General features: G+C 44.0%; 1 protein-coding gene and 1 long non-coding RNA gene across 4 annotated transcripts in view; both read right to left on the reverse strand.

Annotated features, from left to right (window-relative positions):
• Positions 1-16101, reverse strand: part of LOC115189019 (junctophilin-1) — a 37515-nt gene that overhangs the window by 16710 nt on the left and 4704 nt on the right. For both annotated transcript variants that reach the window (XM_029747846.1, XM_029747847.1), the window contains one exon: positions 8771-9539. In XM_029747846.1, the coding sequence (XP_029603706.1) occupies positions 8771-9539 (769 nt within the window). The remainder of the gene's footprint in view (positions 1-8770; positions 9540-16101) is intronic.
• LOC115189021 (uncharacterized) lies at positions 1201-3637 on the reverse strand. 2 transcript variants are annotated; one of them, XR_003876659.1, is made up of 2 exons: positions 3544-3637; positions 1201-1527 (listed from the first exon to the last, which is right to left on the reverse strand). It is a non-coding gene; the product is annotated as an uncharacterized LOC115189021 (long non-coding RNA). The 2 variants fall into 2 exon arrangements; XR_003876658.1 differs by lacking the exon at positions 3544-3637 and adding an exon at positions 1567-1623.

Consider the following 16101-nt stretch of genomic DNA (forward strand, 5'->3'; position numbering starts at 1 on the left):
CTCTCTTCCTCTCTCTTCCTCTCTCTTCCCTCTCTTCCTCTCTCTTCCTCTCTATTCCCTCTCTTCCTCTCTCTGGATCCACTGGGTCCATTGCAGGTCAATGAAACCAGACCACATGACCTCTACCGATCAATAAAACCCCCTCGATGTCAGCTAGCTACTACATAATGATGTTTACATATCCATTAACCAGCCGCAGTGTTTATAAAGGCTGGTTATAACACTGAAGAACTTCACAAAGCTAGTTTATAACATGCTTATAAGCAGAACTGAAAAAACAATAGTCTAGGGCCCAGAGTTTTTCCTTGTGATGTCAGGATCTTTGAAGATATGTGACGTGTGTTCAGTAAGTTGAAAGGGAAGAGCATAATATCCAAGACACATGACTTCAGGATTCATAACAGCTGGTCATTCAATCAGAGTGTGGAAGAAGGCCTAGCAGCCATAAATACAGTTTAAGGTCGATGTCTGTGCCCTTGCAGAAATTCAAAATTAGCATAATAAAAACATTCCCATAAAAATCAGTCAATTTAAGCTACAGATGTTTTTTTTGAGGGGGGGGGGCATCTCAGTCCCCCCACATCCTCCGCACGGCGACGTTGCACTTCACCATCTGAGGTGAAAGGTGACAGAGCTAGAGAGCTGTGTTTGTCAGACCATGAGACAATCCTGAAAATCGGTCTTCTCACAAAATCAGTTTTTGGGCTACACAGTAATATGACCCCTCTATGGAAAGATGAGACTAGCGTGAACATGTGTTCTATCACCCCCCCCCCCCCCCACCCCCCCCCCCCCCACCCCCCCCTCACCAAAGCGGCTTGCTAGGACACTTCTCTTCTGTCTGTAGTGTCCGTTTTGGGCTACAAAGGTGTTGTGGATGTTTTGCTCCTGGATGCCCACAGGCCTCACAAGACCCTTTACCAGTTCAACGTTTTTGACGTATATATGAAAGTATACATTATATGGAGATAAAACTTTGTGGAATAAATAAATAAATCTACAGAAACAATACACAAAAAAATTATAAATTCAGGAAGCCCAATCGATAAGGCATGGATTTCAGACATAACGAGGGATTTGATTTTTAATACGTCCTCTGGACTTCCGTCGATTTGTCTCTTTCCTTAAATAAACTCATACACAAAAAAAATTTCCAACACACACACACACACACACACACACACACACACTTGTTTCCCCTTCTCATACAAACCCTCTCTTGTTTACTCTTTCTCATACAAACCCTCTCTTGTTTACTCTTTCTCATACAAACCCTCTCTTGTTTACTCTTTCTCATACAAACCCTCTCTTGTTTCCTCTTTCTCATACAAACCCTCTCTTGTTTACTCTTTCTCATACAAACCCTCTCTTGTTTACTCTTTCTCATACAAACCCTCTCTTGTTTACTCTTTCTCATACAAACCCTCTCTTGTTTACTCTTTCTCATACAAACCCTCTCTTGTTTACTCTTTCTCATACAAACCCTCTCTTGTTTACTCTTTCTCATACAAACCCTCTCTTGTTTACCTCTTTTACTCTTTCTCACACAAACCCTCTCTTGTTTACTCTTTCTCATACAAACCCTCTCTTGTTTACTCTTTCTCATACAAACCCTCTCTTGTTACTCTTCTCATACAAACCCTCTCTTGTTTACTCTTTCTCATACAAACCCTCTCTTGTTTACTCTTTCTCATACAAACCCTCTCTTGTTTACTCTTTCTCATACAAACCCTCTCTTGTTTACTCTTTCTCATACAAACCCTCTCTTGTTTACTCTTCTCATACAAACCCTCTCTTGTTTACTCTTTCTCATACAAACCCTCTCTTGTTTACTCTTTCTCATACAAACCCTCTCTTGTTTACTCTTTCTCATACAAAACCCTCTCTTGTTTACTCTTTCTCATACAAACCCTCTCTTGTTTACTCTTTCTCATACAAACCCTCTCTTGTTTACTCTTTCTCATACAAACCCTCTCTTGTTTACTCTTTCTCATACAAACCCTCTCTTGTTTACTCTTTCTCATACAAACCCTCTCTTGTTTACTCTTTCTCATACAAACCCTCTCTTGTTTACTCTTTCTCATACAAAACCCTCTCTTGTTTACTCTTTCTCATACAAACCCTCTCTTGTTTACTCTTTCTCATACAAACCCTCTCTTGTTTACTCTTTCTCATACAAACCCTCTCTTGTTTACTCTTTCTCATACAAACCCTCTCTTGTTTACTCTTTCTCCTACAAACCCTCTCTTGTTTACTCTTTCTCATACAAACCCTCTCTTGTTTACTCTTTCTCATACAAACCCTCTCTTGTTTACTCTTTCTCATACAAACCCTCTCTTGTTTACTCTTTCTCATACAAACCCTCTCTTGTTTACTCTTTCTCATACAAACCCTCTCTTGTTACTCTTTCTCATACAAACCCTCTCTTGTTTACTCTTTCTCATACAAACCCTCTCTTGTTTACTCTTTCTCATACAAACCCCTCTCTTGTTACTCTTTCTCATACAAACCCTCTCTTGTTTACTCTTTCTCATACAAACCCTCTCTTGTTTACTCTTTCTCATACAAACCCTCTCTGTTTATTCTTTCTCATACAAAACCCTCTCTTGTTTACTCTTTCTCATACAAACCCTCTCTTGTTTACTCTTTCTCATACAAACCCTCTCTTGTTTACTCTTTCTCATACAAACCCTCTCTTGTTTACTCTTTCTCATACAAACCCTCTCTTGTTTACTCTTTCTCATACAAACCCTCTCTTGTTTACTCTTTCTCATACAAACCCTCTCTTGTTTACTCTTTCTCATACAAACCCTCTCTTGTTTACTCTTTCTCATACAAACCCTCTCTTGTTTACCTCTTTCTCATACAAACCCTCTCTTGTTTACTCTTTCTCATACAAACCCTCTCTTGTTTACTCTTTCTCATACAAACCCTCTCTTGTTTACTCTTTCTCATACAAACCCTCTCTTGTTTACTCTTTCTCATACAAACCCTCTCTTGTTTACTCTTTCTCATACAAACCCTCTCTTGTTTACTCTTCTCATACAAACCCTCTCTTGTTTACTCTTTCTCATACAAACCCTCTCTTGTTTACTCTTTCTCATACAAACCCTCTCTTGTTTACTCTTTCTCATACAAACCCTCTCTTGTTTACTCTTTCTCATACAAACCCTCTCTTGTTTACTCTTTCTCATACAAACCCTCTCTTGTTTACTCTTTCTCATACAAACCCTCTCTTGTTTACTCTTTCTCATACAAACCCTCTCTTGTTACTCTTTCTCATACAAACCCTCTCTTGTTTACTCTTTCTCATACAAACCCTCTCTTGTTTACTCTTTCTCATACAAACCCTCTCTTGTTTACTCTTTCTCATACAAACCCTCTCTTGTTTACTCTTTCTCATACAAACCCTCTCTTGTTTACTCTTTCTCATACAAACCCTCTCTTGTTTACTCTTTCTCATACAAACCCTCTCTTGTTTACTCTTTCTCATACAAACCCTCTCTTGTTTACTCTTTCTCATACAAACCCTCTCTTGTTTACTCTTTCTCATACAAACCCTCTCTTGTTTACTCTTTCTCATACAAACCCTCTCTTGTTTACTCTTTCTCATACAAACCCTCTCTTGTTTACTCTTTCTCATCCTCTTCTTAGTATCTTGTTTACTTTTTCCAACAAACGTCAGCAGAGTTTTGCAATTCTCTCGAGTATTTTTATTTTTTTTAAATATATAAAAAAATAAATGTAACCTTTCTATAACTAGGCAAGTCAGTTAAGAAGAAATTCTTATTTGGAATGACTGCCTACCCAGGCCAAAACCTAACCAGGACGACGATGGGCCAATTAAACGCCGCCCTATGGAACTCCCAATCATGTCCGGATGTGATACAGTCTGGATTCGAACCAGGGACTGTGACACTCGGGAGCCAACTAGAGTGAAGATATACATATCAGAAGGAGCTGTCAGTCAGGAAATACAAATCTATACACTATATATATATATATATATATATATATATATATATATATATATATATATATATATATATATATATATATATATATATATATACATGGTGAGTATAGACAGTATTGACAATATATAAGTAAGAAAAGGTATGTACAGCAGTAGTTATATAGGATGAGCTATGTCAAGAATACAGTAGAGAGTAATCAGAATACAGTAGAGAGTAATCAGAATACAGTAGAGAGTAATCAGAATACAGTAGAGAGTAATCAGAATACAGTAGAGAGTAATCAGTTAGCTTATTTTCTCAGAGATCAAATAAAATTTTAACAGAATAATGTTTCAGGAATATTAACCTGTATCTATCTACAGAAATGATTTCAGAACAATAAACAGTATGTAAACATTATTAAAGTGACTACTGTTCCATGACTATGTACATAGGGCAGCAGCCTCTAAGGTTCAGGGTTGAGTACCGGGCGGTATCCGGTTAGTAACAGTATCTAAGGTTCAGGGTTGAGTACCGGGCGGTATCCGGTTAGTAACAGTATCTAAGGTTCAGGGTTGAGTACCGGGCGGTATCCGGCTAGTAACAGTATCTAAGGTTCAGGGTTGAGTACCGGGCGGTATCCGGTTAGTAACAGTATCTAAGGTTCAGGGTTGAGTACCGGGAGGTATCCGGTTAGTAACAGTATCTAAGGTTCAGGGTTGAGTACCGGGCGGTATCCGGCTAGTAACAGTATCTAAGGTTCAGGGTTGAGTACCGGGCGGTATCCGGCTAGTAACAGTATCTAAGGTTCAGGGTTGAGTACCGGGCGGTATCCGGTTAGTAACAGTATCTAAGTTTCAGGGCAGGGTACTAGGCGGTGGCTAGCTTATGTTTACTGTTTAACAGTGTGATGGCCTGGAGATAGAAGCTGTTTTTTCATTCCCTCTGCCCCAGCTTTGATGCACCTGAACTGTCACTTCCTGCTAGATTGTAGCAGGGTGAACAGGAAACAAATCGAGCATCTTATCGTTCATCTGACGCAAATTACGCGTGATTTCAGTTCCGGGTGTCTGAGATGACTGTGAAAGATGACTGTGAAAGATGACTGTGAAAGATGACTGTGAAAGACTTGTCTGTGGAGTACAAAATGTTACTAACATTGACTATGTTTGTGATGACAATACTTTATGCAGTACATATTTGCTAAACTACCAAAACAGTAATCAGTCTTCTGAGGGGAACACATTTGGATCCATCCTAAATGGCTCCCTATTCCCTATATAGTGCACTACTTTAGACCAGAGCCCTACGGCACCCTACTCCCTATATATAGTGCACTACTTTAGACCAGAGCCCTATGGCACCCTATTCCCTATATAGTGCACTACTTTAGGGCAGAGCCCTATGGCACCCTATTCCCTACATAGTGCACTACTTTATACCAGAGCCTATAGGGGGATACATAGGGAAAAGTGGGTGCCACTTGGGACTTGACCCCAATGAAAAGCAGTTCAACTGATCCCCCCTGGATGCCTGTCCGGATCAGAACAGTGCTGGGTGCTTGGCAGTGTGTGTCTATCGTCACGGAATGTCTTTATTACACACTGTACAGGCTGCCTGCCTGACCACGCTCTGGGAGCACACACACACACACACACACACACACACACACACACAAACGCTCACACATACGCGCACACACACAAACACACACACACATACGCGCACACACACAAACACACACACACACACACACACACACACACACACACACACACACACAAACAAACACACACACACACACACACACACACAAACACACACACAAACACACACACACACACACACACACACACACACACACACACACACACACACACACACACACACACACACACACACACACACACACTGAAGGCTGATCATAAATGTCCAGGACAAGCAGCAATAAACTGGTGGTGTCACACAAAACTGGCAAGTGTCTTCACTGACATTTTCAACCTCTCCCTGTCCGAGTCTGTAATAGCAACATGTTTCAAGCAGACCACCATGGTCCCTGTGCCCAAGAACACCAAGGTAACCTGCCTAAATGACTACAGACCTGTAGCACTCAAGTCTGTATCCATGAAGTGCTTTGAAAGGCTGGTCATGACTCACATCAACACCATTATCCCAGAAACACTAGACCCACTCAAATTTGCATACCGCCCTAACAGATCCACAGATGATGCAATCTCTATTGCAGTCCACACTGGCCTTTCCCACCTGGACAAAAGGAACACCTATGTGAGAATACTGTTCATTGACTACAGCTCAGCATTCAACACCATAGTGCCCTCAAAGCTCATCAATAAGCTAAGGATCCTGGGACTAAACACCTCCCTCTGCAACTGGATCCTGGACTTCCTGACGGGCCGCCCCCAGGTGGTAAGGGTAGGTAACAACACATCCACCACACTGATCCTCAACACTGGGGCCCCTCAGGGGTGCGTGCTCAGTCCCCTCCTGTACTCCCTGTTCACTCATGACTGCACGACCAGGCACAACTCCAACACCATCATTAAGTTTGCTGATGACACAACAGTGGTAGGCCTGATCGCCGACAACGATGAGACGGCCTATAGGGAGGAGGTCAGAGACCTGGCCGTGTGGTGCCAGGACAACAACCTCTCCCTCAACGTGATCAAGACAAAGGAGATGATTGTGGATTACAGGAAAAGGAGGACCGAGCACTCGCCCATTCTCATTGACGGTGCTGTAGTGGAGCAGGTTGAGAGCTTCAAGTTCCTTGGTGTCCACATCACCAACAAACTATCATGGTCCAAGCACAACAAGACAGTTGTTAAGAGGGCATTACAAAACCCATTCCCCCTCAGGAGACTGAAAAGATTTGGCAACGGTCCTCAGATCCTCAAAAGTTGCACCATCGAGAGCATCCTGACTGGTTGCATCACTGCCTGGTATGGCAACTGCTCGGCCTCCGACCGCAAGGCACTACAGAGGGTAGTGCGAACGGCCCAGTACATCACTGGGGGCTGGCTTTCTGCCATCCAGGACCTCTATACCAGGCGGTGTCAAAGGAAGGCCCTAAAAATTGTCAAAGACTCCAGCCACCCTAGTCATAGACTGTTCTCTCTGCTACCTTACGGCAAGCGGTACAGGACCGCAAAGTCTACGTCTAAGACGCTTCTAAACAGCTTCTACCCCCAAGCCATAAGACTCCTGAACATCTAATCAAATGGCTACCCAGACTATTTGCATTGCGTCCCCCCCCCCCTTTTACACCGCTGCTACTCTCTGTTGTTATCATCTATGCATAATTACTTTAATAACTCTACCTACATGTACATATAACCTCGACTAAGCGGTGCCCCCGCACATTGACTCTGTACCGGTACCCCCTGTATATAGCCTCCACATTGACTCTGTACTGGTACCCCCTGTATATAGTCTCCACATTGACTCTGTACCGGTACCCCCTGTATATAGCCTCCACTATTGACTCTGTACTGGTACCCCCTGTATATAGCCTCCACATTGACTCTGTACCGGTACACCCTGTATATAGCCTCCACATTGACTCTGTACTAGTACCCCCTGTATATAGCCTCCACATTGACTCTGTACCGTAACACCCTGTATATAGCCTCCACATTGACTCTGTACCAGTACCCCCTGTATATAGCCTCCACATTGACTCTGTACCATAACACCCTGTATATAGCCTCCACATTGACTCTGTACCAGTACCCCCTGTATATAGCCTCCACATTGACTCTGTACCGTAACACCCTGTATATAGCCTCCACATTGACTCTGTACTGGTACCCCCTGTGTATAGCCTCCACATTGACTCTGTACCGGTACCCCCTGTATATAGCCTCCACATTGACTCTGTACCGGTACCCCCTGTATATAGCCTCCACATTGACTCTGTACCGGTACCCCCTGTATATAGTCTCCACATTGACTCTGTACCGGTACCCCCTGTATATAGCCTCCACATTGTTATTTTACTGCTGCTCTTTAATTACTTGTTACTTTTTATTTCTTATTCTTATTTTTATTTTAACTGCGTTGTTGGTTAGGGGCTCGTAAGTAAGCATTTCACTGTAAGGTCTACTACACCTGTTGTATTCAGCATTTCACTGTAAGGTCTACTACACCTGTTGTATTCAGCATTTCACTGTGAGGTCTACTACACCTGTTGTATTCAGCATTTCACTGTGAGGTCTACTACACCTGTTGTATTCAGCATTTCACTGTAAGGTCTACTACACCTGTTGTATTCAGCATTTCACTATGAGGTCTACTACACCTGTTGTATTCAGCATTTCACTGTAAGGTCTACACCTGTTGTATTCAGAATTTCACTGTAAGGTCTACACCTGTTGTATTCGGCCCATGTGACTAATACAATTTAATTTGATTTGAAAAGCAGCGATGGTGATGAATCAACGTTAGGACCCACTGTCATAAGTCTCTGGTTACACATCACTTCAATCACAACTGAGCTGGACCATTCAACTGGAGATCCGTAGTGTAATGCTCCACAGAAATAGCCAGGAGTTATACAGTAATACTCCGCAAGCTGGTTGTACAGCCATACCAGTCATACCAGGCACACAGGGAATGTAGGAAGGGCCTTTGATCTTGCGGATTTGAATGCTGTATACTAGTTTGTGTATTTACAGGTGTAACACACATTCTCTCATACACACACACACACACACACACACACACACACACACACACACACACACACACACACACACACACACACACACACAAACACAAACACCTCACCAACCTACCTGGAAGCTGCTATTTCCACTTTCGTCCTGGAGATGGCCCCTGCCCTCTGCGCCCCCTCCACTGCCCGGTCCACCTTCTCTTTGGTTTTGGGGTTCTTTAGCGGGATCAACTGCTTCCTTATTCCACGCACCAGCACGTTATTCTTGTACTTCCCTTCTTCCTTGTTCCCCTCGGGGAAGGTGGTGCACCCGTAACCATGGCGCTTGTTGTTCAGCCACTCCCCCTCGTACTTCATCCCGTTGGAACGTTCGCTGACGCCGAACCCGTTGCGCTTGTCGTTCTTCCACTCCCCCGTGTACGTCTCGGTGGTGGTGGCGTCCACGTGATCCTCCAATAGCAGGTCCTCTTCCGGCAGCTCTCCGTCGCCCAGGGAGACGGTGGAGTTGGCGTCTGCGTCGGAAGAGCTGATGCGGCTCATAGCGGCGTCGCTGCGTGCGGAACTCCTCTTGCTGGAGATGGACGACTTCGATTCGGACTTGTGTAGCCGACGGAGGCTCCCAAACAGCGAGCCGCGGCGGAACAGACCCTTCTTCTTCCCGGTGACCACCTCGCTGTCCGAGTGGAAGTTGAGGACGAACCCGCCGCGGCCGCCGGTGGGCGTGTCACCCGAGAGGTCCTGGAGCACGGTGCCATTGCTCTGCTCGGAGCGTAGGGACGCTAGAGAGGTACGGAGCGGAGAGCGGATCACTGTTGCCATGCCGTAGGGAACACTCTGGCGCACGCCATAACCGTGCCGCATCCCGCCCATCCACTGGCCCTGGTATGTACCTGGAGGAGAGAGGACAGTAGAGATGCCGGTGAATAGATTGATTAACTGATTGATTGGTTGATTGGTGCGTTGATTGATTGATTGATTGGTTGGTTGGTGGGTTGGTTGATTGATTGATTGGTTAGTTGGTTCGTTGATTGATTGGTTGGTTGGTGGGTAGATTGGTTGATTGATTGACTGATTGATCGATTGATCGGTTGATCGATCGATCTTAACAGTATTGACTAAACGCCACATTAAAAGACAAAGAGAGAAACTGGCCCAACACTCTCAATTAGGATACTAATGTCCTACAACAACATTAAGCTCATTAGACATTGCTAACCTAGTTATCATTACTTACTGAGACATTGATTAGATGGGAAGGAAACCCACCTGGTAGCATAGATATCATTACTGTCATGATGTTGGCCTGTGGGTAAGGTTTATGACCACCCCATAAATACCTTTCTCCCTTCCCTCTCTCTGACTCTACTGAAGGACTCTTGAATAGCCTTTGTTAAACATAGAGAGTCTGAGAACATCAAACAAGTGGGGGAAAGGAACCATATTTCGGTAATAGAACCAGTTGAAAATATGCGTTGGTACTTAATGAATATGATGTCTGTTCGGTTGTCATCTGAGACATTATGACTGATGACAGGACGACATAAACTGTACCTGGGAAAGTCTACACATTCTAGTTATCAGATTCACATGGAATTGTTGTGCAAATTAAATGTTTGAATATGAAACTATTTGTGATAAGATTACATTTTAGCTTCCAAATGAGATAATTGGGTTTTCATAAGGTTAGAGCCCTGCTCAATCAGTGGCCCGCCCCTGTGAAGAGACATGGGTTATAAACTATGAAACACACCCTTCTCTCCCTCCACTATATAAGCCCTTGACGAAAATGTAACCTCCTGTTACGAGGACGATTGGACGACGGTCCATACGTCAAAAGGGACTAACATGTCAACTACAGAACTAAGCCAACCTCAGCGTGAGCTTTGGTTGTGAATGATATGAACTTTGAACTCTTATTCACTAAAGAAGTGAGACCTCTTAGCCGTTGACTTAGCAACAGCAGCTGTAAACGTTGGGCTAGGAAAGGACGGACGACGTATCCAGTCTAACACACAACGAAGATACTACAACGTATCCAATTTACCACCAGAGACATTCTTCCGAGGACAGGAAGATCTCTGTTGGCCAACACGGCCAGCATCTACAACCAACCTACCGAAGCGCAGCTCAGAGTAAATATTTATTGCATTTTCCTTTTCCAAATGGGCGGTAATTTAGAATGCATAAGATACTGTATTTATGAAAGCTTAGCTTCTCCCTTTGTTCCTCAGTCTTCCCGCTCTTTCATTCAAGCCCAACCCCCTCTCTTTGTGTAACAAGCCATCATACAGGTTCCATCCACCAGGGACGTTTTCTGTATGACATAATTTGCATTCTGTGTATATGTAATTCTGTGTGATTAGTTACGTATTTAGGAAATAAATAATTAAACCCAATTTTGTATTGCTGATTCAACTTGTTAGCCAAGGTTCGTGAAGATAACCAAGAATTTGATGAGACTGAAATAAGGTGACGATTAATATCGACTGCCATTGATGTAAAATATTACTAGGTCTTTCAGAGTTTATTCGGAAGATAACAGCTCTATAAACACTCTTTCATGGTGCCCCGACTTTCTAGTTAATTACATTTACATGATTAGCTCAATCAGGTAATATTAATTACAGAGAAAGGATTTTATAGAATAGCATGTCATATCACTTAATCCGGCATAGCCAAAGACACGACATTACTTACTGAGACATTGATTAGATGGGAAGGAACCCCTACATCAATATAATTCAGACAGAACAATGGGAATCTGCAGAAACATAATGCATCCCAAATAGCACACTATCCCCTACATAGTTCCCTATTTTTAACAGAGCTCTATGTGCGCTGGTCAAAAGTACTACACTAAATAGAGAATAGGGTGCCATTTGGGGCAGCAGCCATACATTGCCTCAGTCTATCAGACTTAGCAGGGCTCCTGACTGATCTAATGAACAGTTCCAACAAATGATTTGTTTAACGGCAGGTAGTCGAGTGGTTAGAGAGTTGGGCCAGTAACTGAAAGGTTGCTAGATTGAATCCCCGAGCTGACAAGGTAAAAAAAAAATATGTCATTCTGCCCCTGAACAAGGCAGTTATTTAACCCACTGTTCCCCGGTAGGCCGTCATTGTAAATAAGAATTTGTTCTTAATAACTGACTTGCCTAGTTAAATAAAGGTTAAAAAAAAATAACATGTGCACTACCTTTCAGGGCTCTGGTCAAAAGTAGTGCACTACGAAGGGAATATGGTGCAATTTGGACTCGTCCATTGAGTATTTAGATCATAATGGGTGGATAGATACCCATAAATCTACAACATCAGTAGCTTGTAAAACATTTATATTTTGTTTAAATCTACTGATATTAAAAGGGATTTATAAATACATTTGATTGATTGTGCTCTGAGTGTACAAAACATTAAGAACACCAATATTAAGTTGCACCCCTTTTGCCCTCAGAACAGCCTCAATTTGTCGGGGCATGGACTCTTCAATATTTCGAAAGTGTTCCACAGGGATGTTGGCCCATATTGACGACAATGCATCCCACAGTTGTGTCAAGTTGGCTGGATGTGTCCTCCTTCCAGAGTGCTAAGAACCTTGGCGTGATCCTGGACAACACCCTGTCGTTCTCCACTAACATCAAGGCGGTGACCCGATCCTGTAGGTTCATGCTCTACAACATTCGCAGAGTACGACCCTGCCTCACACAGGAAGCGGCGCAGGTCCTAATCCAGGCACTTGTCATCTCCCGTCTGGATTACTGCAACTCGCTGTTGGCTGGGCTCCCTGCCTGTGCCATCAAACCCCTACAACTCATCCAGAACGCCGCAGCCCGTCTGGTGTTCAACCTTCCCAAGTTCTCTCACGTCACCCCGCTCCTCCGCTCTCTCCACTGGCTTCCAGTTGAAGCTCGCATCCGCTACAAGACCATGGTGCTTGCCTACGGAGCTGTGAGGGGAACGGCACCTCCGTACCTTCAGGCTCTGATCAGGCCCTACACCCAAACAAGGGCACTGCGTTCATCCACCTCTGGCCTGCTCGCCTCCCTACCTCTGAGGAAGCACAGTTCCCGCTCAGCCCAGTCAAAACTGTTCGCCGCTCTGGCACCCCAATGGTGGAACAAGCTCCCTCACGATGCCAGGACAGCGGAGTCAATCACCACCTTCCGGAGACACCTGAAACCCCACCTCTTTAAGGAATACCTGGGATAGGATAAAGTAATCCTTCTAACCCCCCCCCCCCCTTTAAAAGATTTAGATGCGCTATTGTAAAGTGGTTGTTCTACTGGATATTATAGGTGAATGCACCAATTTGTAAGTCGCTCTGGATAAGAGCGTCTGCTAAATGACTTAAATGTAAAATGTAAATGGATGTCCTTTGGGTGGTGGAACATTCTTGACACAATCGGGAAACTGTTGAGCTTGAAAAACCCAGCAGAGTTGCAGTTCTTGTCACCAACCAGCGCCTGGCACTTTCTACCATACCCCGTTCAAAGGCACTTAAATATTTTGTCTTGCCAATTCACCCTCTGAATGACACACATACACAATCCACGACTCAATTGTCTCAAGGCTTCTTTAACCTGTCTCCTCCTCTTCATCTACACTGATTGAAGTTGATTTAACAGGTGACATCAATAAGGAATCATACCTGGATTGACCTTGTCAGTCTATGTCATGGAAAGATCAGGTGTTCTTAATGTTTTGTATACTCAGTGTACGACATAGCTATTCATCATGACTGTAAACTGAGCAGCATGGCACAGACCAGGGTAGTAGATACTGCTAGGACATCAACTGACCCCTCCAGACCAGGGTAGTAGATACTGCTAGTACATCAACTGACCCCTCCAGACCAGGGTAGTAGATACTGCTAGGACATCAACTGACCCCTCCAGACCAGGGTGGTAGATACTGCTAGGGCATCAACTGACCCCTCCAGACCAGGGTGGTAGATACTGCTAGGGCATCAACTGACCCCTCCAGACCAGGGTGGTAGATACTGCTAGGGCATCAACTGACCCCTCCAGACCAGGGTGGTAGATACTGCTAGGACATCAACTGACCCCTCCAGACCAGGGTGGTAGATACTGCTAGGACATCAACTGACCCCTCCAGACCAGGGTGGTAGATACTGCTAGGACATCAACTGACCCCTCCAGACCAGGGTGGTAGATACTGCTAGGACATCAACTGACCCCTCCAGACCAGGGTGGTAGATACTGCTAGGACATCAACTGACCCCTCCAGACCAGGGTGGTTGCTACAGTGCATTTGGAAAGTATTCAGACCCCATTACTTCCCCCCCCCCATGTTTTGTTATATTACAGCCTTATTCTAAAATTGACAAAAAAACAAATGTCTCATGCTCTGTCAGGTTGGATGGGAAGCGTCGCTGCACATCTATTTTCAGGTCTTGATCGGGTTCAAGTCCAGTCTCTGGCTGGGCCACTCAATGATATTCAGAGACTTTTCCCGAAGTCTGTCCTGCGTTGTCTTGGCTGTGTGCTTAGGGTCGTTGTCCTGTTGGAAGGTGTACCTTCGTGCCAATCTAAGGTCCTGAGCGCTCTGGAGCAGGTTTTCATCATGGATCTTTCTGTACTTTGCTCCGTTCATTCTCTCGATCCTGACTAGTCTCTCAGTCCCTGCCGCTGAAAGACATCCCCACAGCATGATGCTGCAAACACCATGCTTCACCGTAGGGACAGTGCCAGGTTTCCTCCAGACATGATGCTTGGCATTCAGGCCAAAGAGTTCAATCTTGGTTTCATCAGACCAAAGAGTCTTGTTTCTCATGGTCTTTTGGCAAACTCCAAGAGGGCTGTCATGTGCCTTTTACTGAGGACTGACATCAGTCTGGCCACTCTACCATAAAGGCTTGATTGGGTGATGGTCTTAGAGACAAATCAAATCAAATCAGAGCTAGATATGGGGGGGAGGTTTTAGCGGGTGGAATATTAGGACAATTGGAGGTTTACAAAGTTGCAGTATGTATATGTGGAGGGGTTAATAAAAATAAATATATAAAAAAAATAGAATTAAAAATACTTTCAAAAAGAAAGAAAAAAAGGCGTGATTGGTGGTGTGCTGCAGAGATGGTTGTCCTTCTGGAAGGTTCTTCCATCTCCACAGAGGAAAAAAAGCTGATATTTTTAACACTTATTTTTGGTTACTACATGATTCCATATGTGTTATTTCATAGTTTTGGTCTTCACTATTATTCTACAATGTAGAACATAGTAAAAATAAAGAAAAACCTTGAATGAGTAGGTGTGTCAAACCTGTCGTTATGCACCAAACCTGGCATTATGGGGTATTGTGATGTCATTATGGGGTATTGTGATGTCATTATGGGGTATTGTGATGTCATTATGGGGTATTGTGATGTCATTATGGGGTATTGTGATGTCATTATGGGGTATTGTGATGACATTATGGGGTATTGTGATGTCATTATGGGGTATTGTGATGACATTATGGGGTATTGTGTGTAGATTGACGAGGACATTTTTTTTATGTCACACATTTTAGAAAAGGCTGTAAGGGTTAGAAGGTTACACTCTATAGGATCACATGGCCAGAAATCCATGTCTTTAGGAGTAGCCTTTGTAGTAGGAAATGTTGCTTAGTGATGTCACTAACGTACTACAGTACTTAGGGGATGAGGTTTGTTTTGATAATATCAGACGGCATCAACAGGACTAATGTGTCATAGTGAATGATGTGCCATAGAGAACACCAGTTAACAACAGTAATCAAGGTCCCTTGTGGGGCTAGCAGGGTCCATGCTATCTCCTCGTCTGATCTGGGAATACTCCTTGTGGGGCTAGCAGGGTACATGCTATCTCCTCGTCTGATCTGGGAATACTCATTGTGGGGCTAGCAGGGTCCATGCTATCTCCTCGTCTGATCTGGGAATACTCCTTATGGGGCTAGCAGGGTACATGCTATCTCCTCGTCTGATCTGGGAATACTCATTGTGGGGCTAGCAGGGTCCATGCTATCTCCTCGTCTGATCTGGGAATACTCCTTATGGGGCTAGCAGGGTACATGCTATCTCCTCGTCTGATCTGGGAATACTCACTGTGGGGCTAGCAGGGTCCATGCTATCTCCTCGTCTGATCTGGGAATACTCCTTATGGGGCTAGCAGGGTACATGCTATCTCCTCGTCTGATCTGGGAATACTCATTGTGGGGCTAGCAGGGTCCATGCTATCTGGGAATACTCCTTTGTTTAAAAATTGAAATAACTAATAATGGAAGAACACCAATAAGATAATACTAGTGAGGCTATATACAGGATGTTACGGTACAGAGTCAATGTGGAGGCTATATACAGGATGTTCCGGTACAGAGTCAATGTGGAGGCTATATACAGGATGTTACGGTACAGAGTCAATGTGGAGGCTATATACAGGATGTTACGGTACAGAGTCAATGTGGAGGCTATATACAGGA

This window comes from Salmo trutta, unplaced genomic scaffold (assembly GCF_901001165.1).
Source record: "Salmo trutta unplaced genomic scaffold, fSalTru1.1, whole genome shotgun sequence".
Lineage (NCBI taxonomy): Eukaryota > Metazoa > Chordata > Actinopteri > Salmoniformes > Salmonidae > Salmo > Salmo trutta.